This window comes from Ursus americanus, chromosome 7 (assembly GCF_024610735.1).
Source record: "Ursus americanus isolate L20-20 chromosome 7, mUrsAme1.1.p, whole genome shotgun sequence".
NCBI classification, from domain to species: domain Eukaryota; kingdom Metazoa; phylum Chordata; class Mammalia; order Carnivora; family Ursidae; genus Ursus; species Ursus americanus.
In genome coordinates, this window is record NC_142133.1 from 16,599,202 (window position 1) to 16,626,380 (window position 27,179).

At 39.7% G+C, this 27,179-nt stretch overlaps 1 protein-coding gene across 5 annotated transcripts in view; it reads left to right on the plus strand.

Moving 5' to 3' along the window:
• MSH2 (mutS homolog 2) overlaps window positions 1–27,179 on the plus strand; it is a 93,434-nt gene that overhangs the window by 20,485 nt on the left and 45,770 nt on the right. For all 5 annotated transcript variants that reach the window (XR_006777819.2, XR_006777821.2, XM_045787939.2 and 2 more), the window contains exons 7-8: window positions 9,019–9,218; window positions 21,540–21,649. Coding sequence is in view for 3 of the 5 variants with exons in the window: in XM_045787939.2 (XP_045643895.1) it covers window positions 9,019–9,218; window positions 21,540–21,649 (310 nt within the window). In the remaining 2 variants the exon portion in view is untranslated. The remainder of the gene's footprint in view (window positions 1–9,018; window positions 9,219–21,539; window positions 21,650–27,179) is intronic.

Consider the following 27,179-nt stretch of genomic DNA (forward strand, 5'->3'; position numbering starts at 1 on the left):
AATGCCAACATGGGGCTCAAACTCATGACCTTGCAATCAAGAGTTGCATGCTCTACTGACTGAGCCAGCCAGACACCCTGAAAGTTAATTTTAAATTATGTTGCTATGGGTGAATTCTGTTAAGGAGAGCAAAGAATTCTTTGTCTTCTGTTTTCATTAGAGCAGGGGTAGGGACAGATGTGATTAGATCTTTGAGTTTGGTGGATACATCTTATGAAGGACAATAGCCCAGTTGATATCTTCAGGAATAATGATGAAAATAGGATTACTTTTAGATTATTGTCAAGCTATTAGAAGGAGGACGGTGATAAGACTGGTATCTACTTTGTGCCTGACATTTTGCTAAGCATTTCAAATTCATCAGCTGTAATGTGGAGACTGGATTTAAAGCCGGACTGGCCTGACTACAGAGCTTAATTGCTGCACTGTATTTATTACTTCTATCAGTGGTATTTGATTTGATCCAAATTAGACTTTAGTACCAGAAATGGAACATATTATTTTGGCTTTTATTTAAGTTATATCCATAGAATGGCTTGTTAACATTGACATCCAATGTCATGCTACTGTTTCCATTCACTAAAACCTATTTGCACTGAGACTATAAATATTTTTTGTTTTTAGTCAATGGCTTAAATACTTTCGTCTTCAATGAGAATGGTAAGTTATTACCTTTTAGGAGCGAGTATCTAGATATTCTTTTTTGTACTTCATCTGACAGATTAGAAATTAGAATAAGAACTCTGTCCACTTTTTGCTTCGTTGCTTCTAAGAGAGCAAGATGGGTCACTTTCCTGGAGTCATCTAAAAAAAAAATTGGCCAGGGACACCTGGCTGGCTCAGTCAGTAGAGTGTGCAACTCTTGATGTCAAGGTCATGACTTCAAGCCCCATGTTGGGGGTAAAGTTTACTTAAAAAAAAAAAAAAAGTATTTTAAAAAGAAATTCAGCCAGGATTCTCGTCCTTGCTTCATCAGCATAAACTGTCATGATCTGATCCAGAAATAGGGCCTCAATATGTGCCACTACTGTTTGTCAGTGTGGGAAGGATATGGGCTTCATTAAGTTGGATTAAGTGAACTTCCTTGAATGGATCATCCCAAGAGACCTACCTTACTACAGATGTCCAAGATACCTACCCTAATGCTAGCTCTTTGTATATAAAATAAAAATACTTGAATTTAAAAAAAGGAACTTTGTTCAATATTACTATTTTTTCACTTATTTTCTGATCTGTCCCAAGAGTCCTCATGTTTGCACATATATTAGGACTGTTGCTTTTAATTTTCTAGGTTTTTGTTTTTTGTCTTTCCATAGATTCATAAGATAATTGATAATTTTTAAGTTAGAATTCTCTAAAGAACGTTGAAAAATGGTAGCATATGAAATAGTTCACTCTTATGAAATTGCTGATGAAATAATTTGTATATGTTGAATTTGGTATTCCTAGTGCCTTCTAGTTTAAAATTGAATTACTTTTTTTATATAAAAATTTTTTTAAAGGATTTTATTTCTTTTAGGTAGAGAGAGTGCGCGTGGTGGGGAGAGGGACAGAGGGAGAAGGAGAGAGAGAGAGAATCTCCAGTAGCTCCACGCTGAGCACAGAGCCAGTGTGGGGCTTGATCCCATGACCCATGAGATCATGACCTGAGCCAAAACCAAGAGTTGGATGCTTAGAGTTGGATGTCTCACATCCAGGCACCCCTGTTTTTATATAAAATTTAATACAATTAATGTAGCAGTCTTTTTTTTTAAAGATTTTATTTATTTTAGAGAGAGCACAAGCAGAGGGAGAGAGAATCTCAAGTGCACTCTGCGCAGAGCATGGAGCCCAACTTGGGGCTCAATCTCATGACCCTGAGATCGTGACCTGAGCTGAAATCAAGAGTTGGACACTTGACCGACTGAGCCACCCAGGCGCCCCTCATGTAGCAGTCTTAATAGAAACATAAGTCTCTGAATAAAAGTATGGCTCCTGTAAATTTAGATAAATAGTGGTGGTGCTCATGTGATAGTATGTCATGCTTTTTGAGGCAGTGGTATACTCCTAGGGTCCCTAGACTTCTTTCCAGGTTATATTATCCTTTTGTGCAAGGGTATCTTTTTTTTTTTTTTTTTAAGATTTTATTTATTTATTTGACAGAGATAGAGACAGCCAGCGAGAGAGGGAACACAAGCAGGGGGAGTGGGAGAGGAAGAAGCAGGCTCATAGCGGAGGAGCCTGATGTGGGGCTCGATCCCACAACGCCGGGATCACGCCCTGAGCCGAAGGCAGACGCTTAACCGCTGTGCCACCCAGGCGCCCCTGTGCAAGGGTATCTTTAGTTAATAGTTCATATTGTATGGAGACAGTGGTTTGGAGATTATACAGTGAGTGTATTTCTTTATAACAGTGAAGTGTTGTTGTAACCCCTGAGGAAGAACAGGAGGGCTTGCACTCCACTGCTTCCCCACCATTATTTTCTCTACTTGTAAATCAGGTTCAGTGGTAATTCTTTATTCTGGTCTCTGGACTGATCTGCTCGGCCCTTTGAAGTTCATTTGCCCTCCTGTCCAGCCTGTACCACAAAGGCAGCTGCTTTTCCAGTGCTTTCACGGAGACCGTAGAATTTCTTGTGCTCCGTTAGCCCTTTGTCATACTGGCCTTTCTCCTTAGCTGTCTTTCTCAGTTAAAAGTTGCTGGCTTTCTTTGCTACCCGTTTTTTTTTTTTTTTTTCTGACCAGATTTATTAAATGTAACAAAATCCTATGTACATGGTGACTGGACCTGCTGCTTCAAAACGTGATCCTTCCTTACTGATATTTTGATAAGTCAGTCCATTGAATGTCAAAAAGCAGCTTATTCTAGAATTAATAGAAAAGTGCCCATTGCACACTAAAGAAATGACCTAACTACTGGAACTGCGATAGCTCTATAAGATAATTAATATCGGTAGGATCGAGCCCCTATGACAGGCTGCTTGAGAACTGATAGGAGATGTTAGAAGACCATTTTGTGCACTGCCATTGTGATGTCATCATGTTTCTGGATCATATCTGATTCTAGGCATACCACAGAAATATCCGTGGGCTCTGAGGTTAGCTTAGCTGCTTGTTGGGCTAGAAGGGATATCACCCTGGCATGCTCATGACAGGGACCCATGGCAGCCTAGATTAAGTCCTTGTGAGTTTGTGCACAGGACTCTGATGATGGATTCTTCATTGTGTCTTCCCAAGTGCTGCTCCAAGGTGGCATCGGTCCCACCCGCAGTCCCTGCATCCCGGGATCCCGTAGCACCTCTCGGAGGTGTATGTCTCCTCTTAACTGCCCAACCCAAAATTTTTCACTTTTCTTGAAAGCCTTCAGCTGCCTCCTCCCTCTAAGCAGATCATTTCCTTAATCCTTATACAGTCAAAATGTATCTGTATTTTCAGTCTTTTACTCCCTGGCTTTATCTCAGAAGAAGAAATACTGCTTTTTCCTTTCCAAAGCCAACCTTTTCATTTTACCTTTGGATGTAGTTTTTTCCTGTTCCTTTTCTGCTCCAGTTTTCCAGTGCATCCTGTAAGTCTCTGCGGTGGCCTCCCATCCCAAGTAGTTTCCCCCAAGTCCTGTCTCTCTAAATCCCGACTGTTCAACATATAGGCAAATGAAATGCCCCAAAGTAAAGTTTTCTAGGTCCCATAGGAATCCTTGCTTTCTTATCCATATCACATTTTGTATCTCACTCGTTACTCAGCACTAACTGTAAAATGGAGCATGTTCTTCTCCACTAGATTGAATATTCCTTAAAAGCATGTTCCTCTCTTTATATCTTGCCATACTTTTTCATCTTTAATCTTCTCAGGCCCGGAAGACTACACATCAGATGAGTGGTTCTGACTGCATTTAACCATGTGAGAACAGATAAAGAAGAGACTCAGAAATTTACGATTGTAGTTCTTTAAGGACCAAATTTGTGCTCAGCCATATGAATATGCTGTCGTGAAACTCCAGTCAGCTGTTCTTAAAATGAGAGATGAGAAAATAGTGTTTTTTTTTTTTAATTTATTTGTGAGAGAGGGAGAGTGTGAGTCAGGGGAGGGGCAGAGGGAGATAATCTTTCAAGCAGAATCCACACAGAGTGCAGAGCCCCACAACCCATGAGATCATGACCTGAACTGAAACCAAGAGTCAGACACTTAACCGACTGAGCCACCCAGGCATCCCCAGAAATGGCTAGTTTTAAAGAAAGGACAAATGTGGGTTTTTTAGAATACCAAACATTTCATGATTAATTCGTGAGTTATTCTGTTTGAATTTTAGAGATGAACTGACCCTAAAAAATTCTTTTATTCTCTATCAATTTGCAAATTGATGTGTCAAATTGTGTAGAGCTGAGTAATTTTATTGAGTAGGATTGACAGGTATACGGTGTTATGCCAGCAGTAACTTGGAGCTTCTCAAATTGTGATTCAAGAGTGGCATTGTCATAGAAACAGTTAGCAAAACAATCCTTTTTAAAAACTTGTTAGTACGTAAACTGACACTGTAATTATTTCTGAAATGGCATACTGAACAGACTTGTGAAACTAGCAATTTATTGGGCTTTTAATGATACCTGGACCAAAGATTGAGGGGGCTGTGTAGATTGCCTTGTACTATGTGTTTTAGAAGCTGTTTTATTCCCTTGCGGTCTTCCTATAGTCCTACTGGAACTTTATGCTCTTGAATGGTGTTATTTATTTTTTAAGGACACAAAGTTTGCTTTTGGGTAAGGGGACACCAGACTGCTACTTAACTAAGAGAAACATTTTTACATTCCAGAGGTCTTTTTTTTTTTTTTTTTTTTTAATGTCTATCATGCCATGAGTTCATAGGGAATGGGTTCCAGCAGCTCAGGCTCTTTTCTGTTAATTCTTAAAAAGTGTGCTTCTCTGCATGGAGCAGACTGGTACCTGGTTGGACCCAGGTACCTTTCTCTTTGCTTCTTCTTTCTCTAATCATTTTCCTTCACAGGTTTGGGAAGCTGAGTGCTTAATATGCTCAGTACATACACTAATTCTCTTGTCAAGAATCTTGCCCTCATTTACAACAATGCTATCAGCATGCTGGATAACACTGTGTGGACTCTTCAAGTTTTGCCATGGTAACGTTTGTGGGGTGTTACTTTTTGAACAGTGCCATTCCCCTGATGTCTGTACAGTATCATCATGATCTTTCTTATAGATGTGCATGTCTGTGGCCAAAGAACCAACTCTGTTCTCTAAAAGGTCTAGAGAACATAGTGGGTACCCCCTCTCCCTTTGTGTTGGTCATTTTGGTGGATTACAGGGCCGAAAGGTGGTGTTGATGACTTAGGACCTATTCCCTGGTCAGTTTGAGAGGAAACAGTGATAAAATAGTTGAAATAGGGAAGAAGCATTCTTTTTTCTTTTTTTTTTTAAAGAATTTTTTAAAAAAAATTAAAAGATTCTTTTTTTTTTTGGTTTAAGATTTATTTATTAGAGCCCGTACAAACGGTGGGGGGGGGGGGCGGTCAGAGGGAGAGAGAGAATCTCAAGGAAACTCCTTGCTGAGTGTGGAACTCCATGCAGGGCTCAATCCATGACCCTGAGATGGTGACCTGAGCTGAAACCAAGAGTCAGATGCTTAACTAAGCCACTCAGACACCCCTGGAAGATTTTTTTTTTTTTTTTAAAGATTTTATTTATTTACTTTGACAGCACAAGCAGGGCGAGCAGCAGACAGAAGGAGAGAGAGAAGCAGGCTTCCCTCCAAGTGGGGAGCCCGATGCAAGGCTCAGTCTCAGGACCATAGGATCATGGCCTGAGCTGAAGGCAGATGCTTAACCGACTGAACCACCCAGGAGCCCCACCCCTGGAAGATTCTTGATCAGAAATATCTTCTGTATGGGGGCGCCTGGGTGGCTCAGTCGTTAAGCGTCTGCCTTCAGCTCAGGGCGTGATCCCAGCATTCTGGGATCGAGCCCCACATCAGGCTCCTCTGCTGGGAGCCTGCTTCTTCCTCTCCCACTCCCCCTGCTTATCTCTCTCTCACTGGCTGTCTCTCTCACTGGCTGTCTCTGTGTCAAATAAATAAATAAATCTTAAATAAAAAAAAAAAGAAAAGAAATATCTTCTGTATGGATTCTTACATTTACCTGAGAGTGGCCTAAGGATATGGGAGTCTTAGGAAAAGAAGAGAAAAAGAAAGATCAGGGGTTGATTGCTAAGCATCAGGTTTCTTTCATCCTTTCCTCACCCCATTATGTCACTTTCCCCACTTTATCATGAAAACTCAGGGATTTCTTGTAATTGTTAGGACTCAGACTTTATCAAACTGTTGGTGCATGAGAAGCTCATAGAAATTTCACAGCTGAGCCCCACCCCCCAGGAATATTGTACTGTCCACCTCCAAGTGACTTCCATGTTGGTGATCTTGAACCAGAGGCTTAGGTAGGAAGGCCCAGATTTGCTTTACTGGATTATGGGACTTGACTGCATCTGTCTGCTCAAGTTCTGTTCTGTCTTTTAAATCTAGAGTACAAGCCATAGAAGTCTTCTGGAGCGGTAAGTGCCTGAAATGTTCTAGAAGTTTGTTTATAGCCCCAGGGACTGATACACAGTATAATACCATCCTGGTAGTAGCAGATTTTTCCCTCCACTGATTTGGCATTTGCCACAATGCGTATATCTGCTGCCAGCTGCCTAGATATTATCTTGACATTTCTATAGAATTTCAGTTATTTTTCTCTTTTCATCTTTTAAAAACTGAATTTTTATTCAGGTTTCTTTAAGCTGGTGGTTCTCAACCTGGGGCAAGAGGACATGTGGCAGTGCCTGGAGACCTTTTGGGTTGTCACCATAGTGTCATATGTAGAATTCAGATATTGTTAAAGAGCTCAGAAGAGCCCCTCACAACAAGGAATTCTCAGCATTGTCAAGGTTCAGAAATCTTAGTTATGTGATTACTCTGGGGGCAGCATAATTTTCCCCTCATATAATATGCTGGATGAACATTTTGATGATGGAGGAATTGTAAATGCTGTTTGAGAGCTCAGTAAGTAGTTAAGAAATTTAGAAAGCTGATTTGTTTCCTTTCTCTGTCCTTGTGTAATTTGAGGGTTAATTTACTGCTCTTCTAGTTTATAAGTATAAGGAAATGGTTGGGGGCGCCTAGGTGGCTCAGTTGTTAAGAGTCTGCCTTCGGCTCAGGGAGTGATCCCAGGGTCCTGGGATTCAGCCCCACATTGGGCTCCGTGCTCCGCTGGGAGCCTGCTTCTTCCTCTCCCCCTCCCCCTGCTTGTGTTCCCTCTCTCTCTGGCTGTCTCTATCTCTGTCAAATAAATAAAATCTTTAAAAAAAAAAGAAAAAAAAAGAAAAATATCCCTTTAAAAAATAAAAATAAGGAAATGGTTCCTCATTCATAGCCTTCTGAACTTAGGATTATTTGCTATGCCCATGGTGATTTTCCTTGCCCTTTTTTTTTTTAAATAGGCTCCACACCCAACGTGTGGCTTGAACTCAGTTACATATTCTCCCAACTGAGGCAGCCAGGCACCCCCACCCTACCTTCGATTACTAAAATTTACCTTTCAGAGATATATATAGATATCTATATCTATGTTACTGCATTAACACCTGCAAGGTAGCTTTTCACACTGCAAGTTGTGACCCAGTAGTGAGTTATGAAATTAGTGTGGTGGGTGAAAACTAGCATTTTTTGATAAATTAAATATGAGAGAAAAATAACAGTACATTATGCATAGTAAGAGTAATATGTATTGTTTGTGAAGCCTATTTTAACTATATATCGTAGGGAAGGAAAATTTCTTTTTTCCTAATAACGCTCATTGATTCTCTGGCTGGGTGCCTATAAATTAGACTGACAAAAGACAGATTAACAAGAGAAAGATAAACTGAAGTTATGCTTATACATGGGAGTACTCAGAGATGAGTAACTCCAAGATTGATGAGAACTTGGGTATACATAGCATCTTAGCAAAGGAACAATAAATTTCAGAGAAGAGACAAGACAAAGGAGAAGGATTTTGAGTTCCTAGGGCTACAAATTATGGGAAGCTAATGGTAGGTAAAGGCTAAAACTTGTTACGTAGATTCCTCTGGTACCATTTCCAGGCTGATGAGGGTCTAAAGTTGTGGTTAACTTTTGTCCTTTCTGGTAAAGAGAGAAGGGAGAGGACATCTGTAAATTTATGTCCTGCTTTTGGGCAAATAGGGAGAAAGCAGAGGGCTTTTCTTTTTTCTTCTTAATTGTTGTCAGCTCAAAATAGTCCTGAAGGACCCTAAAGTGGCCTGTTTCGAGGGGTATATTATGCCTCCTCCGATGTCTGTGCATGCACGTGCTGCGTTAGGATGTAGAAACATCTTTTTTTTTTTTTCCTATTCTTCCTCTCCCCCTAAAACATTTCTTTCTGTGAATTACAAGGAAGAAAATGGAAAGCTGTGGATTCCAATAAATTGCAAAAGCAATATGAGCTGCATGTTTTATAGTTCTTAGAACAGGCCAAGATTTTATATACTGATTTTGGGGAAGCAATAAGCTTATTTCAGTTTTTTAACTAGAAATTTTTGGCTTTGTACTGTCATAAGGTAATTTTAGACTGCATTTTGAAAATTTATAAGACCTTCTGATAGAATAAATGTTGGATTTGGCAACATTCTTGAATTATAATTGTTTTATTGAAGATCATTGTTTACGTGTGCACTAATGTGTCAGTAACAGCAGTGTCCCAATAGTGAAATTCTTCTGTTCAAGAAAAGGCAATTTGATGAAAGGCAAACAAAATTAGGTATGTATTAATATCTTCTGATACTACTTAACTAAATGTTAGTTTGGTTATTAACTAATCAGAAAGTGCTTACGTCACAGTATTATGGAGCTTTCCATCCTCTGTAAGAAGCTTACATTTCAGGATAGAGTCAGGCTTCCTGCATGGAATTTTTGAATTCATTTAATTGATTCCTATATACTTAGTAGACAGATTTTAATTTTATACTAAAATATTTAAGATTAATTCAGTACAATTTATTTCAGACTGAATTTAGTGGAAGCTTTTGTAGAAGATGCAGAATTGAGGCAGAGTTTACAAGAAGATTTGCTTCGTCGATTCCCAGATCTTAACCGACTTGCCAAGAAATTTCAGAGACAAGCAGCAAATTTACAAGATTGTTATCGACTCTATCAGGGTATAAATCAACTCCCTAATGTTATTCGGGCTCTGGAAAAGTATGAAGGTAACAATGATTTTGTTTTTGTTTTCCTTCACTCTCAATATACTTAGCAAATGTGCTGTCCTTATAAAGTTGGGTCTGGTAACTCTAAGTTTTTCTAATAACAGGTTTGTATTGACCTATAACTATGTTGCAGAAGTCCGGAATCATGAGACAACTTAGAATTTTTGCTTTTTGGAAGTGAATATTAGGGTAGCTGGATTTATTGCACTAGCAGTGGCAGTTGCCAAAGACTGACAGGACCCAAAATGACATTGCTTTCAAATCTGTATTTATTAAAGGAAAAGGGTACAGTCTAGCAGCAGCACCAAAGGAAAGATAATGCATCACAGCCAAAGTCTCAACAGCATGGGGCCAGGGAGGTCAGGTGCCGGCTCCTGTTGTCCTTCCTTTTTTGTTTCAGATTTTGTTTATTTGAGAGAGAGAGAGAGAGAGAGTACAAGCAGGGGGAGGGGCAGAGGGAGATGGAGAAGCAGGCTCCCCGCAGAGCAGGAAGCCCGAAGTGGGGCTCTATCCCAGGACCCTGACATCATGACGTGAGCTGAAGGCAGACGCTTAACTGACTGAGCCAGCAGGCGCCCTTGTCCGTCCTTTTGAAAGGTCCTTGGGTGAGGTGCACTTTCTCTCACATCAGGGACCACCAGTGTGTGCAGAACACCTTGGAACTAGGGAGCTTAAAATGGAGTCTTGCTGGACTTTCTTCAGTTTCGCTGGTCGTGTGGGCATAATCCTGTTCTGTAACCAGCCTCTATAGATAGAGAACCCTCTGGCACAGGGGGGCCTCGCTGAGACCAGGTGCAAATAAACCATCAATCACAAACAGTGCTGACAAGCTAAACAGACGACCCTGAATATCCTCAGATCCTGATTACAAAACAGCATCCATTGACCCGGGGATCATTGACATAAAGGAACTTTAAGGAAACATTTCAGGCTAATTCCAGCCATGCTGGAGTGAACCTTTCCAGTACACCTATAAAAGAAAGTTAAGCAAGAGTCTTTTTTCTTTTTTTTTTAAAGATTTTATTTATTTGAGAGAGAGTGTGCACGACAGAGCATAAGTGGAGAGAAGAGGGAGAAGCCCCATGTGGGGCTCGATCCCAGGACTCTGAGATCATGACCCGAGCCAAAGGCAGCTGCTTAACCAGCCTAGCCACCCAGGTGCCCCAAGACAAAGGGTCTTGATGATCTCTAACAGTTGACATCAAAGTGAAGTTACCAGAATAAAGTGTGCAAAGTCACATATTAATCAATATAGTTTTGGTGGATAAAATCAGGTTGCTCTTAGAAGCGTAATTTTTAACTTTTAAGTGAACGTAAGTACTAAATTATTTGTTGTAGAAACTTACGAAGTTATATGTCTAATACACCTTTTCAAGTTTCAGAGTTAAAAATCACTATTATCCCTTAGACCTGTTAAACCTTTCATTATTATGGGAAAGCTTTTTCTGCAGACAGACTTAAAAAACTCAACTCTATGATGACAGGATATAAAATAAGCATAGATTTAATTTTAATTTTATGGTAACTTTTTCCCTTAATTACTTAGCAAAGTGTGAAGAATATCTTAAGCACTTATCTTAAAGTGCCACTGTATAAAAAGTATTCCCATTGTATCCAGGGCTCCTCTTTAGACTGATGACACTTAAAAGCCCTTGCATTTTGTTCCACCGAAGTGGAATTAAAGAAAATGGGTCTTAAATCTTTCCTGTGCCCACATTACTTTAGTGTGGCATAGGCTGCCATTTACCCTCCCTGTGCTTCAATTGCCTCATCCAATAAAAGGAGATCTTTTACTGCTGTGCTTTTCTGATTCAGTATCCTCTGGCTCCATTCCAACAGGATCAACTGGGAGCACAAGGGGATTGACAAGTAACAAGGCTGTAATAATCAGATTATCATGGAGATAGGCTTTCTAAACAATTCACTCTTATCCCCTTATATCAGCTGTTTTGAACCTTTTCTCTCCTACATCTCTTCCTTCCCACAGGAAAAATAAAACATCCTTGTTACTGTGTCCTCTTGTACCTACATCTCTTTTTCACTTTCTGTTCCCAGCCAAGTTTCTGAAAGCCTACATTTCCATCTTCCATTTGCTCAACTGCCTTCCAACCCTGACCACAGCACTGAAATGGCATTTGCTAAGTTACTTATTGTTGCTAAATCCAGCAAGCGTGGTCTAGTCATTATCTTATCAGCTTTCACTGCTGAATTTGGTGGTTTTTTTTCCTTCCAGTTGTATCGAGGTATGACTAACCTATAACATAGTATAGGTGTAGATGTGCAACATGGTTTGAAATACGTATGTATTGCAAAATAATTACAATTAGCTCAGTTAACATCTGTCACCTCACATACCTTTTTTTCTTTTGTTGAGAACTTTTAAGATCTAATCTCTTAGCTGCTTTCAAATATATACAATACAGTACTTAAAAAAAATAATTTATTTGACAGAGAGATAGCAAGAGAGGGAACACAAGCAGAGGGAGTGGGAGAGGGAGAAGCAGGCTTCCCGCTGAGCAGGGAGCCCGACGCGGAGCTCAGTCCCAGGACCCTGGGATCATGACCCGAGCTGAAAGCAAATGCCTAACAACTGAGCCACCCAGGCGCCCGACAATACAGTATTTTTAAGTATAAGTAACCATGCTGTACTTTACATCCCCAGAACTTAAATCTTATAACTGGAAGTTTGTACCTTTCGACCACCTTCCCCCATTTCCCCAACCCCAGCTGCTGGCAAACACCATTCTTTTCTATTTCTGTGAGATTAATTTTTTTTATTAGATCCCACATATAAGTGAGATCATAAGTGACTTTCTCTGCCTGACTTATTTCACTTAGCGTAATTCCCTCAGGGTCTACCATGTTGTCACAAATAGCAGGATTTCCTTCTTTTTTTATGGCTGGATAGTGTTCCATTGTATATATACATCACATTTTCTTTATCCATTTATGCATCGACGGACACTTAGGTTGTTCCCATATCTTGGCAGTTGTAAGTATACTGCAATGAACAAGGGAGTGCAGACATCTCTGAGGTAATGATTTTGTTTCTTTCAGATATGTACTCAGAAATAGAATTGCTGGATCCTTCTTTGTTTTGCTTTCCCCTTAAGAGTCCTCCAGTTCTGATTTTGGCCCTTTTTCATTTAGTCCCAGTAAAAAAGATTATTTGTTAATTTATTTTATTTGAGAGCAAAAGCAAGAGAGATCACAGAGAGAGGGAGAAGCAGATTCGCCGCTGAGCAGAGAGCCCGATGTAGGGCTCAATCCCAGGAGATCATGACCTGAGCCGAAGGCAGATGCTTAACCGACTGGAGCCCTCCACCCAGGTGCCCCAAAGCTGGGATTTTTAAATGAGTTCTTAGAAGCATCTTGACATTTTATATAAGATTTTGTCCATGTGTATTTTTCTGGGAAAAGATCAGTAACTTTCATCAGATATTCAAAAGCATTTGTAAAACCTCCATCCCCTGCTTGTGCTGTCTCTCTCTCTCTCTCAAATAAATAAAAATCTTAAAAAAGAAGAAAAAAGAAGAAACATTGGAGATTCCAGGTGTGCCCTAGTCATTAGGAACCTAACTGATCTGAATTTCGTGTTAAAAAACAACAGAATGGAGGCTCCCGGCTGGCTCAGTCAGTGGAGCATGAGACTATTGATCTCGGGGGTTGAGTTTGACTCCCATGTTGGATGTAGAGATTGCTTACAAATAAAATCATTAAAAAAAAAAAAAAAAAGCATGGCATTTTGCTGTAGCTCTTTAGCCTGCTGATTTTTTGGAGAAAGCCAAAACTGAGGCTAACTTATGAGGAAAATAAACCAAATGCACTGTCCTTAAAGATTTTTTACTTATTATTTATTTATTTGAGAGAGAGAGCGAAAGCATGGGCAGCAGGAGTGGCGGAAGAAGCGAGAGAAGCAGGCTCCCTGCTGAGCAGGGAGTGCAATGTGGGACTCGATGGCAGGACCCTTGGTCATGGCCTGAGCCGAAGGCAGATGTTTATTAACCGACTGAGCCACCCAGCCGCCCTTGCACTGTCCTTAAAAGTAGAATCATGATATAGAAAAATTCTTTGTAGGGGCATCTGTGTGGCTCAGTTGGTTAAGTGTCCAACTCTTAGTTTTGGCTCAGGTCATGATCTCAGGGTTGTGAGATTGAGCTCCAAGCCAGCTACGTGCTGGGTGTGGAGCCTGCTTGAGATTCTCCTCTCCCTCTCCCCCCTCCTTTGTACCCGTGCGCACTATTGCTCAAAAAAAAATTTTTTTTTTAGTATATTAGTATATTGCTCGAAATTGAGTATGTTCTCCTGCTATCTTATGGTGTTTTTGGTTTTTGATTAAGTCTAGGTTTAAAGTTATATTAACGTTATTCCTGAAAAGAAATAAAAATAAGTTCAGGAACAGCAGAGGGCAGCAACAGTCTAGAAAGCGGACTTGGCACTGAGTAATGGAAGGTCTACTCTAAATCATTTTTCTCCTGTAAGAAATAGTTATTTGAAAAATATACCTGGCTTCCCTTATCCCTTGTAGCTTTTAAAATTAAAAAGTTGAGACAAAGCCTAAAATAATGGTATCATGCATTTAGGGCAAATTTGTGATGGTGCTTAAAACAGCTCCTCTAAATATCTACATTATTTGATACATTTTATTCTAACAGCCATTGTACTGAGGCGCGTAACTCTTCCCTCTCCGTATCCAATTAATCATGTTTCTGTTTAATTACTTCATAAAAACCTCACATTTGCTATTTTCCCTCCTGTGGTCTGTGCCTTCTCTTCAGCGAACCCATGGTAATGTTTCCTAGCTCATCTGATCATGTCATTTCCTCCCCTTCAGTTCAGAATGCATTAATTGCTTCCTCTGACCTGTAGGACCAGAGGGGTCTGGTCTGCATTTTAACAGCAGGTAATTATTTACTGACAGATTACTTTTCCAAGAAGGTTGTATTCATTTACAGTTCCAGTCACAAGATTTTTTTTTTTTTTTTAAAGATTTTATCCATTCATTTGACACAGAGCACAAGCAGGGGGAGCGGCAGGCGTAGGGAGAGGGAGAAACAGGCTCCCCCTGAGCAGGGAGCCTGGTGTGGGGCTCAATCCTAGGACCCTGGGATCATGACTTGAGCCGAAGGCAGACGCTTAACCGACTGAGCCACCAGGTGCCCCTCCAGTCAAAAGATTTTTAAGAAAATTTCATTATATACTTACCAACACTATTTGCTCTTTATTGTGGTTAATATGTTTTGGTGTTTAGTGTATTTTGTTGGAAATGTTTAGTGGGATCTGGGTGTAAGATCATTTGGGTGGAGGGACAGAGATACAGACTATTGGTCCAAGAATATATACCAAAAGAAAAAATGAGAAAATTGCTATAATACGTGATGGGTGAGAGAAAGGAAAAATAATCTTATGAAGTTGGAACAGTAAAGGAAAACTTAGGTTTATTCTTGTCTTTTCCTCCTGTGAGTCTTTCTCCTGTGTCTCTCCTTTGCTCTCCCACAGAACAGTGTACTTCGATCACCAGATGCGTGGAGCTTTTCCCTCCACACCAGTTTTCTGAGACACCAACTGGGTATCCTACAGTGTAACTCAGCCCTGACGTTATCTAACTGGAGATCGCACCAGATCCCACAGGTTAAGGGCATAGTCCCACAAGATACCTGTTACAGGCTGGGGTTATCACCTGTGCTGCTCACCAGCTGGCTGTAGAGTGAAGGTTCCTGTGATACCCAGTCCTTGGATTAATTTGCTAGAGCAGCTCACAGAATTCAGGGAAGCACATTTACCAGTTTCATTAAGGATCCAGATGAACAGCCAGATGAAGAGACACATAAGACCAGGTCTGGGAGGGGCAGGAGCTTCTGTCCTTGATTTGGGTTTTGTTTACTTAACTTGGAACTTCTCTGAACCCCCTGTTAATAGGATTTTATAGACGCTTCCTCAAGTAGGCATGATCAGTTATTAACTCCATTTCTAGCCCCTCTCCTGTCTCTGGAGGATGAAGGGGTGGAGCTAATAATTCTCGAAGTCACCCTTTTATTTTATTTTAGGTAAACTCTACCCCAGCGTGGGGCCCAAATTCACACCCTGTGATCAAGAGTTGCATGCTTTACTGACATAGCCAGGCAGGCACCTCTAGAATCGCCCTTTTAGAGCAAGAGACGCTCCTAGTGCTCTTAGCACTTAGGAAATGACAAGGGTTTATAGGAGCTCTGTGCCAGACACGGGAGGCAGAGATGAATATGTTTTCTATTATCTCCTAGGGACTACTAGCACAAGTGTAAAATGATACTCAAATAATCAGTGGAATTAGAAGAAAAAGTCATGGTAGGAAAGAAAAGTACTATCTTGTCAAAATGACAGTACTAATAAAGGAAAATGAGGAGTGGTGTCAGAGAAAGTGTTGCTTCCAAACGGGGGAACCGAGACAGGTGGCTGTGGTTAACGAAAAGGAATGAGGTGGCTGGAGAAACAGACGAGAGAGGATGAGTGAAGGAAGCTGGGGAAAGGGGGCCCATACCTCAGAGTGGCTGCCGTCAGGGAAGGGAGAGCAGAGATGGCCTTGTGCCCAAGGTCATCATTCAGAGTGATTTAATTACTTAGCCATTTTGCCATGATTCACCTGCACTTCTCCTTCTGCTTAATTTGGGAATTTATTGGATCGAGCCTCATATTTGTGTGAATACTTTCATGAGCAGTATCTTACCCTCATTTTTTCACTTACCTGGACTTTTAAATACATTTCATAAATACATTAAAGGGGTCAGGTAAAGTTTAATTGTGCTTAATAAAACTTTGAGATTGAGGGGCGCCTGGGTGGCACAGCGGTTAAGCGTCTGCCTTCGGCTCAGGGTGTGATCCCGGCGTTATGGGATCGAGCCCCACATCAGGCTCCTCCGCTATGAGCCTGCTTCTTCCTCTCCCACTCCCCCTGCTTGTGTTCCTTCTCTCGCTGGCTGCCTCTATCTCTGTCGAATAAATAAATAAAATCTTAAAAAAAAAAAAAAAACCAAAACTTTGAGATTGAAATAATACAAAGAATTTATGTAAAATTAGTCAAGGAAACGTAGGCATAGAATAAATTGTTTAAATCTTTGTTAATTGCAACTCGTGTCTTTTACCATTTACCAAAATATTTAATAGAATAAAATGTTAATGCCAACTTTATAATTAATTTAGACCTCAGGTTGATTTTCTCAGTCGTGGACTATTTGAGCAGTCTGATGTAGCAGACTTCTGGCTAGTGCCAGGCTTTGGCTCTGAGGCCATGGAGGGCATTGTAAGGAGGCACTTCTGTCCGCTGTCCAGAACTATCCTGTAGTTTGTTTAGATTTTAGTGTTACTTGCTCATTTAACTTAGACAGTCTTGTAGTTGTTTTCTTTTTTTTTAACTTAAAAAAAATTTTGTTGACACACAATGATTTATGAGTTTCAGGTGTACAACATAGTAATTCAGCAACTGTATATGTTACGCTGTGCTCACCACAAATACAGCCACCATCTGTCACGCTGAACACTATTACAGTATCATTGACTAGATTCTCTGTGCTGTACCTTTCACCTTGTGACTTATTAATTCCGTAGCTGGACACCTATATCTCCTCCTACTCCCCTTCACTCATTTTATCCATCTCCCTGCTCCCCACCCCTCTGGCAACCATCAGTTTGTTCTTTGTATTTATGGGCCTGTTTCTGCTTTTTGCTTGTTTATTCTTTCCATATATAAGTGAAATCATATATTTGCTTTTCTCAGTCTGACTTATTTCACTTAGCATAATACCCTCTCGATACATCCATGTTGTCACAAATGGTAGGATCTCATCCTTTTTTTTAATGACTGATAATCCAGTGTGTGTACCACATCTTCTTTATTCATTCATCTGTCAGTGGACACTTAGGTTGCTTCCGTATCTTGGCTATTGTAAATAATGCAGTAAACATAGGGGTGCATGTATCTTTTCAAATTAGCGTTTTGTTTTCTTTGGGTAAAAATACCCAGTAGTGGAATTACTGGATCGTATAGTATTTCTGTTTTTAATTCTTTGAGGAGCCTCCATACTGTTTTCCACGGTGGCTGCAGTAGTTTACTTTCCCACCAACAGTGCGTAAAGGTTCCTTTTTCTCCACATCCTCACCAGCATTTGTTATTTCTGGTCTTATTTATTCTAGCCATTCGATGGGTGTAAGGTGATATTTCATTGTGGTTTTGATTTGCATTTCCTTGATGATTAATGTTATTGAGCGTCTTTTCATGCGTCTGTCGACCATTTGTATGTCTTCTTTGGGAAAATGTCTATTCAGGTCCTCTGCCCATTTTTAATTGGATTTTTTGTTTTTTTGGATAAGTTTAAGTTCTTACATATTTTGGATATTAACCCCTTAATGGGTATATCATTTGCAGTTATCTTCTCCCATTCAGTAGGTTGCCATTTTGTTTTGTTGCTGGTTTCCTTCACTGCAAAAGCTTTTTATTTAGTCCCAGTTGGCTTTTGCTTTTGTTTCCCTTGCCTTACGAGACATATCTAGTTTAAAATTGCTTTAGCCAATGTCAAAAAAATTACAGCCTATGATTTCTTCTAGGAGTTTTATGGTTTCATGTTTCACAGGTAGGTCTTTAGTCCATTTCAAGTTAATTTTTGTGTATGCTGTCAGCAGCTTCAAGAAGTTATGATAAATCTTTTAATGGTTGGTAGTGAATTGGAGTTCCTACAAATTATTGAATGATTTGATTACTTGGACATTTCATACTTTGATGCACTTAAGAAGCTAACGATATTTTCCTTGTGTCATCTTTGGTATGCTTGCTAGATGAGTGTTGTGTGTATCAGAACTAATGACCATTAGTTGATTGCTTCACCAGTCCCTTGATTCCTTCCTTCAATAAGTCATTCATTCAACAGATAGTTCATTTGTTTGGCATTGTTCTAGGAGGTACGATGGTACTTGTGACAGGTAATGTCCCTCTTCTTATGGAGGGTCATCAATAGTGGAAGGATAGAGGGAGACAGACAATAAACAAATCAGTGAGCAAGAATTTCAAGTAGTAATAAATACAGTAAAGGAAGTATAATATATTGATATGATGGAGTGACTTGGCTGGAGCCAGGGAGACACTCGATCTGTTGGTCGAGGGTGGTCTCTCTGGAATTGCTGTCTGAGTTCCACAAGTTGAATGATGAGAAGGAGCCAGCTGTTTAAGATCTGGGGGGAGGCTAGTGGGACCAGCTAGTGCAAGTGCCTAAGGCTTGACTTGTTGAGGGAGCGAGGGAAGGCTAGAGTGGGCCAGCACAGAGATAGAGAATAAGGGCCATGTTAGGAGGAGAAGCCAGAGAGGTAAGACCTATTTGAGGTTTTTAACTCTTTTTTTGTGCTGTGGACCCTAAATAAAGCCTATTAATCCCTCTTCAGAATAGTTTTTTTTTTTTTTTAAGATTTTATTTATTTATTTGACAGAGAGACAGCCAGCGAGAGAGGGAACACAAGCAGGGGGAGTGGGAGAGAAAGAAGCAGGCTCATAGCGGAGGAGCCTGACGTGGGGCTCGATCCCATAACACTGGGATCACGCCCTGAGCCGAAGGCAGACGCTTAACTGCTGTGCCACCCAGGCGCCCCCAGAATAGTGTTTTGAAATGCATAAAATAATACAGACTTGCAGAAGAAGCCGATTATATTGAAGCACACTTATCAAAATATAAAACAAACTTGATAAAGAAATCTTTTTATTAATGCATTAAATGACATGATCTGAGGTTCTGCTAAGGTCTTAAGTTTTGAACTAATAATGAGTTTAAATGATACTTAAAATCATCTCCAAAGCTGTAATATGATATGAAAATATATCTGGTAATTAGCGGTTAGAGAAAATGGAAGTGGGATTTGTTTCTTTTCTGTGTTTACATAGTACTTTGAATTTAAGGGTCTGTAGTCCTTGTATTAAGACCCTGGAATAGATTGTGTAGGGCTTTCTAGGCTGTGATAACTAGTGAAAAATGGACTTCATTTAAAAACCCAATTGGTGTCCGTCACTTGCTGAATGGATAAATATAACGGGCTCTATCTATATAATATATTCATCAATTAAAGGGAATGGAGTACTGATGCATGGTGCCGCATGGATGAACCTTGAAAACATTATGCTAAGTGAAAAAAGGCAGTCACAGTATCATATGATCCATTTATGTGAAATATGCAGAATAGGCAAATCTATAATGCAGAAGGTGGGTTAGAGGTTGCCTGGACTTGGAGGAGTGGCAGAAGGTTGGAGGGTAATGGTTAGTTACTGCTAATGGGTGTAGGGTTCCCTTTTTCTTTGGGAGCAGTGACAGTGTTCGAAAATGGATTGTGGTGGTTGTCACACAAATCTGTCAATAAACTAAAAACCATTGGATTGTACACTTTAAAATGGTGAGTTGTTTGGTATATGAGTTATATCTCAGTAAAGCTATTTTTTTTTTAAAGATTTTATTTGACAGAGAGAGAGACAGCGAGAGAGGGAACACAAGCAGGGGGAGTGGGAGAGGGAGAAGCAGGCTTCCTGTTGAGCAGGGAGCCCGATGAGGGGGTCGATCCTAGGACCCTGAGATCATGACCTGAACCGAAGGCAGACGCTTAATGACTGAGCCACGCAGGCGCCTCTAAAGCTATTATTTTTCATTTAAAAAACCATAACCATTTTGGGGGAAAAAAGCCCAGTTAGAAATCGACAGCTGGGGCTCAGTACAAATTACAGGTAGGGGAAAGAATTCAAGATGGAAAAATCTTGAAATGATTAGTAGCAAAAGCATTAGCAAACTTTAATAAAACAGTAGCCTACATGCATGTCCATTGCATTTGTACCCAGCACGAGCATCAGGTGACTTTGCATGCAGCCTTAAAGTCTAGGGTTCTTTTTCTTCCTTTGAGATGCCGTATACAGGCTGTTTGCTTCTAATAAAGCTCAGTTTCATGAAAGTTAAATATCTGCACCAGGATAGAGAATTTAGATAAAAAAAGAATTCTTTTGAACACCAAATGTTTTTGTACTTTTCATCTATACTCTGCTTTTCTTTTTATCTTAGTGTAGTGATAAGTACAGTGGCCATTAGGCCAACTACTCCGAGGTCTTCATATATTGCTAAGTTTACTTTTAATTGTGTGAAAGCTTGCCCTTGATCGCTTCAAACATTAATGGGCTAGGAAAAGATCATTTGTGAACCAGTGCCACCTCTGCGCCTTGCTTCCATCATTCCCTTATTTACCAGTAGCGGTATCAGCTAGCTAATTCAGAATAAAGAACCAGGCGTTGAAGTCCAACAGACATTATGTGGGCAAAGTGTTGTTTATAGACTGTCTAAATAATGTTTCACACATATGTACTATTTTCTAAATATGTGTAGATGCTGTTGTGATTAATAAAACATGAATTCTTACAATAATTTTGCTGACTTCATAGTAGCTTTTCATCGTTTTCTCAATTAAGAGCTAGTGCTACTTCTAGAAAAGTTTAGAAACTATTGCTTTGGAGCAAAATGCAGTAGGCTAGAGAGCACTTGCAGAATTCTTGTAAAAGAATTTATTGGATATCAGGAAAAAAAAATCCTTGCAGTGTAACCTGTAGCAGTGCATGGTAACTGTAGCTGAGCTCCTGTTAAGTGTCAGGCATATTGTATTAAGTGTTATGTAGAGTTACCTCATTTATTCCTCTTCTGGGTAGCTGTTGTCATTACTCCTGTTGCCAGGGAAAGGGGCTCAGAGCAACATGCTCCAGATCACAGAGCCGGCAGGTCGCAGAGCTGGGGTTGGCACCCAGGTCTGTACTCACGCCTTTCACACTGTAGCTCCTTCACTTACTCCTTCTCCTAGAATTCCCCAGCATGTGCTCTTATATAGCATCAGGTGAAGTGCCAGTGTAGATGCTGGCTTGATTTCACCTCTGTTAATTGGAGCACTGTATTATTAATGGAAATTAGGGATATAAGGTAAGTTAGAGGCATTTAATTTTAGTGACGTTGACTTTGGCTTATTAAATCTGCCAAGAAATACAGTTCATTTAGTTGTAATTAATTTCATGTTTCTGCATCTCTAGTGCTCTTTTTGAAGGAGATTACAGGCAGGGGAGACAGTGTTTTATTAGGAAGCTTTGAGTGCCAGATGATCTCCCTTTCTATAAAATAAATACTAAACGCATTTGAATTAAAATATGGGAGTAAATAGTAACTTTGGAGATCTGCGCTATTTGTGCTTTTTGGATCACATGCTGTTTGTTATCTCAGATGAGTATGATGTGTGGTCTTGTATTTTTCAAAATAGGACCATTTTATTTTATTATTTTTTGCTTTCTTTTAGGAAAACACCAGAGTTTATTGTTGGCAGTTTTTGTCACTCCTCTTATTGATCTTCGTTCTGATTTCTCCAAATTTCAGGAAATGATAGAAACAACTTTAGATATGGATCAGGTATGTAATCTACTCTTGAATTCAAGCAGCGAAGTATTTTTGAAATGCATGTCAGAAAACCTCAGATTTTTTTTTAGTATTTAATTTTGGTATTTTTGTGAGGCACCTTTGAGACAGTGGATGTAAGATTAAGTGATGGGGCAAGTTTGTTGTTGTTGTTTTAATAACAATTGTTTTAGTGGATGAAAGATTAACAGGAAATGAATGTTGGGCATAACTGGCCTGGTTAAAGGAAATCTCACAAGTAAGAGATTTCACATACGCAACCTGAATTTTGTTATAATTTCAAGAGAGAAGGAAAATTGTAGTCCTGGAAAAGAGGAGAAGATAAAGGTAAATATGGAACATAAGAGAAGGCAATTCTCCTTTGTTTATTTTCCATGTAGGAAAGTCTTTAGGGGAAGAGGTTAGAATATGTGTGTTTGTCCTAAATAGTTGTTGATATAACTAAAAAGTTAACCATACTCTAAATACTGTTTAGTTCCAAATTTCTTGTTAATTGGTAAGAACATTTAGGGTGTAAGCAATCTATAGCCTCAGGTTTTTAACAGTGTTAAGCAGTAATTTATGTATAAATATAAAGTGGGAATAGTTTCTGAAATAGTTGAAAATACCCTTGTATGAAAATGAATTTGAAAGCAAAATTTATGAAATGGTAAAATTTACTGTCAAAAGTTCGTTTATAGAACAAATTTAATATAGAGCCATTGAACGTAGTGTTTTTCAATTTTGTGACTTTAAAAATATCTTTAAAATTTTCTACACTAAATTTTCTGTCAAAAATGATCATGCAGGGATTATGTGATCTCACATTATTCATATCACGGTAATGGTTTGGTTTGCTAATTGTTAGATTCTTTGCATTCTTCTTAATAACTGGATTTGAGTTAATGTTTGCCCTATGGGATGTCGATTTATTTATTTTTTTTACTGGATTGTTAACTGGGGTTTAAAACAGTTAAAGCTCCTTTACTCTGTGCTCTTTGGATTTAGACGTCCATGCATATGTAGATATAGGTATAGATGCTTCACTTTCCTGGTACTGTTTTGTCAGGGATAGGCCCAAGCAGCCAAAAACTTGCACTGTTCACCCCTCATTTGGGAAAACTTGCATTTTAGCTACTGTTACCTCTGTAATGTTGCTGTTAGCAGAATGATTTTGGATTTTAGAACTTTCAGATCAATGGGGGGCAGAAATACTGCTCGTAGACACGTGATGCTGAAACCACCACTGCCTCCAGGAGCTGAGGATGTGGCCTTACCTGTGATGGGGCAGAGTCGGATATTTGTAAATGGTCTTTATTTATTTTTTTTACTTTTTATTTGCTTATTTATTTGAGAGGAAGAGCCGGGGAGAGACAAGCACACTCCTCACTGAGGACCCTGAGATTGTGACCTGAGCTGAAACCAAGAGTTAGGTGCTTAACTGACTGGGCCACCCAGGCGCCCTTATAAACATTCTTTAAATGAAAGCATGTAAAGGTGTAGTTCTTGGTGGTTAATAAAAGCTCTGACTAAAATAGGGAGGGGGAAGGCAAGAATCAGAGCATTTCATTGTCTCCGCGGCTTAGCTTTGCTGAAATGATGCAGTTGATTCTGCGCTTTGTGGTGAACTTTATTCTTCTGAAAGTTGCCATGCTTAAATATTGTGGGTCTCAGACGAAATCATGTATCAGAACCAACTGTGGTGGGCTTGCCGAAACAGATTGCGGGGCTCCATCCCCAGAATGAGAATCTTTCAGTCTGGGGTGGGGCTAGAAAATTTGCATTTCTCACATGTACCCAAATGATGCTGCTTGTCTGGGGACCACACTTTGAGAACTACTTGCTAATAAATAAATTACTCCTAATAAATTAGGAATGCAGTTATATTTCAAAGTGAGAATGGGCATGTGATTTCTTTTCACCAGTTTGCAGCCTGCTGCAAGTGTTGCGCTCTTGGGCAGTCACTGGGCATTATCTGGCCAGAAGTTGGTGTGTATAAATTGAGAATGTTTGGGGCGCCTGGGTGGCACAGTTGTTAAGCGTCTGCCTTCGGCTCAGGGCGTGATCCTGGCGTTCTGGGATCGAGCCCCACATCAGGCTTCTCCGCTGGGAGCCTGTTTCTTCCTCTCTCACTCCCCCTTCTGTGTTCCCTCTCTCGCTGGCTGTCTCTCTCTGTCAAATAAATAAATAAAATCTTAAAAAAAAAAATTGAGAATGTTTAAGAGTTTCTTAAAATCTGTAGCCCCTTTGTCAATGTACAGATCTTCTGTTGAAGACCCCGTGCCGTTGCCTTTTCATCTGGGTCATCACAGTCACAGCCCTGCCCAGTAGCTGTGGAGGCCCTGCCTAATAGGACCTCTCTTCTCCCTCTCCCGCTCTTGGACAGTAAAAGCTGTCACTGCAGTAAGCATGTTTGCATCGTACATAAGGTATTAGCCACTACTGTGATAAAGCAGGATGATAAAATGTTGGATACTTTGCTTCATATTATGCCTTTTGATTTACTTCCTCCCCACCCTCTGGCCTTCCTTCCCTCTTGACATGCAGTATTTTGAGCACATAGATCCAGCCCTTGGGGATACATACCTACTGGCAGCAAATAAGCCAAAATGATGATGTACCAAAATACCAGGATGTAAACTTTTAAAGTGTTTTCTTTATTTGAAGTTTGTCTACTTATAAAGGTAACACTATTAGAACAAGTGAAACAAAATGATACAAAAAAGTATAGAGGCAAAAGCAACCATTCTTCCCTCTTCAGATGAACAATGTTGGCAGCCTGGTCTGCTTCCTCCAGCTCCATTATATTAGCTTTCCTTATTGTGGGTTAGGATTTTTTACTTTGATCTGAAATATTTGACACATATCTGTCAAACTAGACTCTACTGTGTAAAATAGTAGTGTTAATATTTGAATGATGCTATGGGGTTAGAGTGTCTGGGAAGGGTGGATTTTAGGAAGGCAAGCAGTACAATTATATGGATGTGGACTGGAAAAGAAGAGGTCATTTATCCTAATTTCATTGCTGTCATTTAAGATTATAACAGACCTTGATTTCTTAATCTGAAAGGAGAACATTAAGTAGTTAACTTTGTAGGGGAGACAAAACTTTTTTTCTGTTCTCTTCTCATTGTTTGGAAGTCTGCTAATTAAACTGATAAACAGATTAGTACGAGAACGGACAGATATTTGAGTTCACAGAAAAATGGGACTCAAGGAGGCTGTTAGAGTTTGGGGCTTATATACTGTTGGTTGGGGAATAGGAGATGGAAAAGGGGCACTTAGGGGGAAAACAAATGACTTTAGAAGTGATTTATGAGCTCTTTGGAGAATATATGATAATTTTGACTTCTTTGGTTGTAAAACTCTGGGAGGGGATTTACAACAACTGAGTTCTTTTGGGGAGGCTCTGCTTTTAGAAAGATAAGAGAGTTCAGAAACAAAGTCTATTCTCGGATGCTTTCATCTTGGAATAATTTTTATGCCACTATGGCATATTCTGGACCCCTCATCTACATTAAGTACTGTGTCAATAAGATATGAGTTGTGGATCCCCCCCCCCTCCCGAGTAGACTGATTGAGGTTAAACTCAGTATCTGTTAGGACTCTTTATTTTGCACGTAACTTTAAACCTCAGTACACCCTGGCTTATGAAATTAGAAGTCTAGAAATAGGGGGCGCCTGGGTGGCATAGCGGTTAAAGCGTCTGCCTTCGGCTCAGGGCGTGATCCCGGCGTTATGGGATCGAGCCCCACATCACGCTCCTCTGCTATGAGCCTGCTTCTTCCTCTCCCACTCCCCTGCTGTGTTCCCTCTCTCGCTGGCTGTCTCTATCTCTGTCGAATAAATAAATAAAATCTTTAAAAAAAAAAAAAAGTCTAGAAATAGGATAAGCTTTAATTGAGAGTTGCTTGATCCAGCAGCTCAATGATACCATCTAAAAGACCTGATTTCTTGATCTCTTCTATCTTTGTGATTTGCATTTCAACTAAACGCTGGTTCATCTTTGGTCCTGGGTTGGCTGCCTACCGGTAGCAATTCATGCAACATTTCAAGGACGAATCATGCAAGTTGTCTTGATGGGACCATTTAAGCAGTGATTGTGGCCAGGGATATAGAACGTGATGATGGGCCCAAGATAACTAGGGGTGGGTATCCCTCTGTTGGGAGGTACGCAGAATGAGAGAGAACTACTGGGAAGGGGGAAGGAGGGGAATGACTGTGGTATAGACAGCCAGCCATGTCTACTAAGATACGGCCCTGTAACTAAAGGCTTTCATGTTTTACAGTGCGATGCGCTTTTAAATCAACATCATTCCTCGTTAAAACCTGCTCTGGGTTCTCGAGGGAATTGGCCTAATATAATATCTTCTTTATTCTGTTATAAGCCTTCAAACTTACCTTGGGTTATGAAGTGAATTCAACCCTTCACTGTCATTGTAGATATTTGTAATGAATTTACGCATTCAAATTACATGACTCAGAACTACTTTGAACAAACCTCAGAGGATAGCAATCATTTCATGTATGATTTCTGAAAGCTTTACTCATGTTTTCCAGCTGTGCACTTAGGAGCTTAAGTGATGAAGGGAGCAGTCATTTACATGCATGGTTGGCTTAATTTGTCTTTCTTCCTAGTCTTAGCTTTGTATCTAATGCTTCAGGTGTTTTTGTGTCTGCTTTCCATAAATCTAATGAAAAGATTTTCTGTTTCTGAAGTAAATAGAAATGTAGATCTATACTGCCCCCAGGACAAGGTTCAAAAAGGCAATGAGTTTTCACCAAAAAATAATTTCATTCAGTTAGATTGGGTGATTCAGTGAGATATATTAAATTTTAAAATCTTTCTATACTATTTTTGAGCATTTTATCTTTTAATACTAGTTTTCACGTACACTTATTATTGACATTTCCTCTATTGGAAAAGTAGTAATGTTAGATAATCTTTATTGACAGTACTGGGATGCAAAAAATTGAAATAGTTTTTAAAACCGCAGTTGCATGATCCTAATACAACTATGTCATTGTGTGACTATATGTAAGCTGTAAAGATACTGTAGTCTATAAATGCTTCAATAATTTTGTTCTTGGAAATGAAAAAAAAATCACAAAAGGAAGTATTCATATTCTTCCACCTAGAATTATCTCTAAATACATGTTGACATTTTTGCTTATAGTTGTCCTTGTTTTCTACTTTTTATTTTTATTTTTTTGATTGAAGTATAGCCGACACACTATGTTAACATTAGTTTCAGGTGTACAACATGGACAGCTCAGTGTGTAATGCTCTGCTCACCACACAACTCTACTACAGTACCATTGACTAGATTCCCTAAGCTATACCTTTCATCCCTGAGACTTACTAATTCCGTAACTGAAAGCCTGTACCTCCCATGCCCCTCTGCTGATGTTGCCCATCCTCGAGTCCCCTTCCCTTCTGGCAGTTATCTGTTCTTTGTATTTATGGGTCTGTTTCTGCTTTTGTTTGTTGGTGGACCTTTAGGTTCTTTCTGACTCTGGGCTATTATGATTAGGGCTTTTGTGA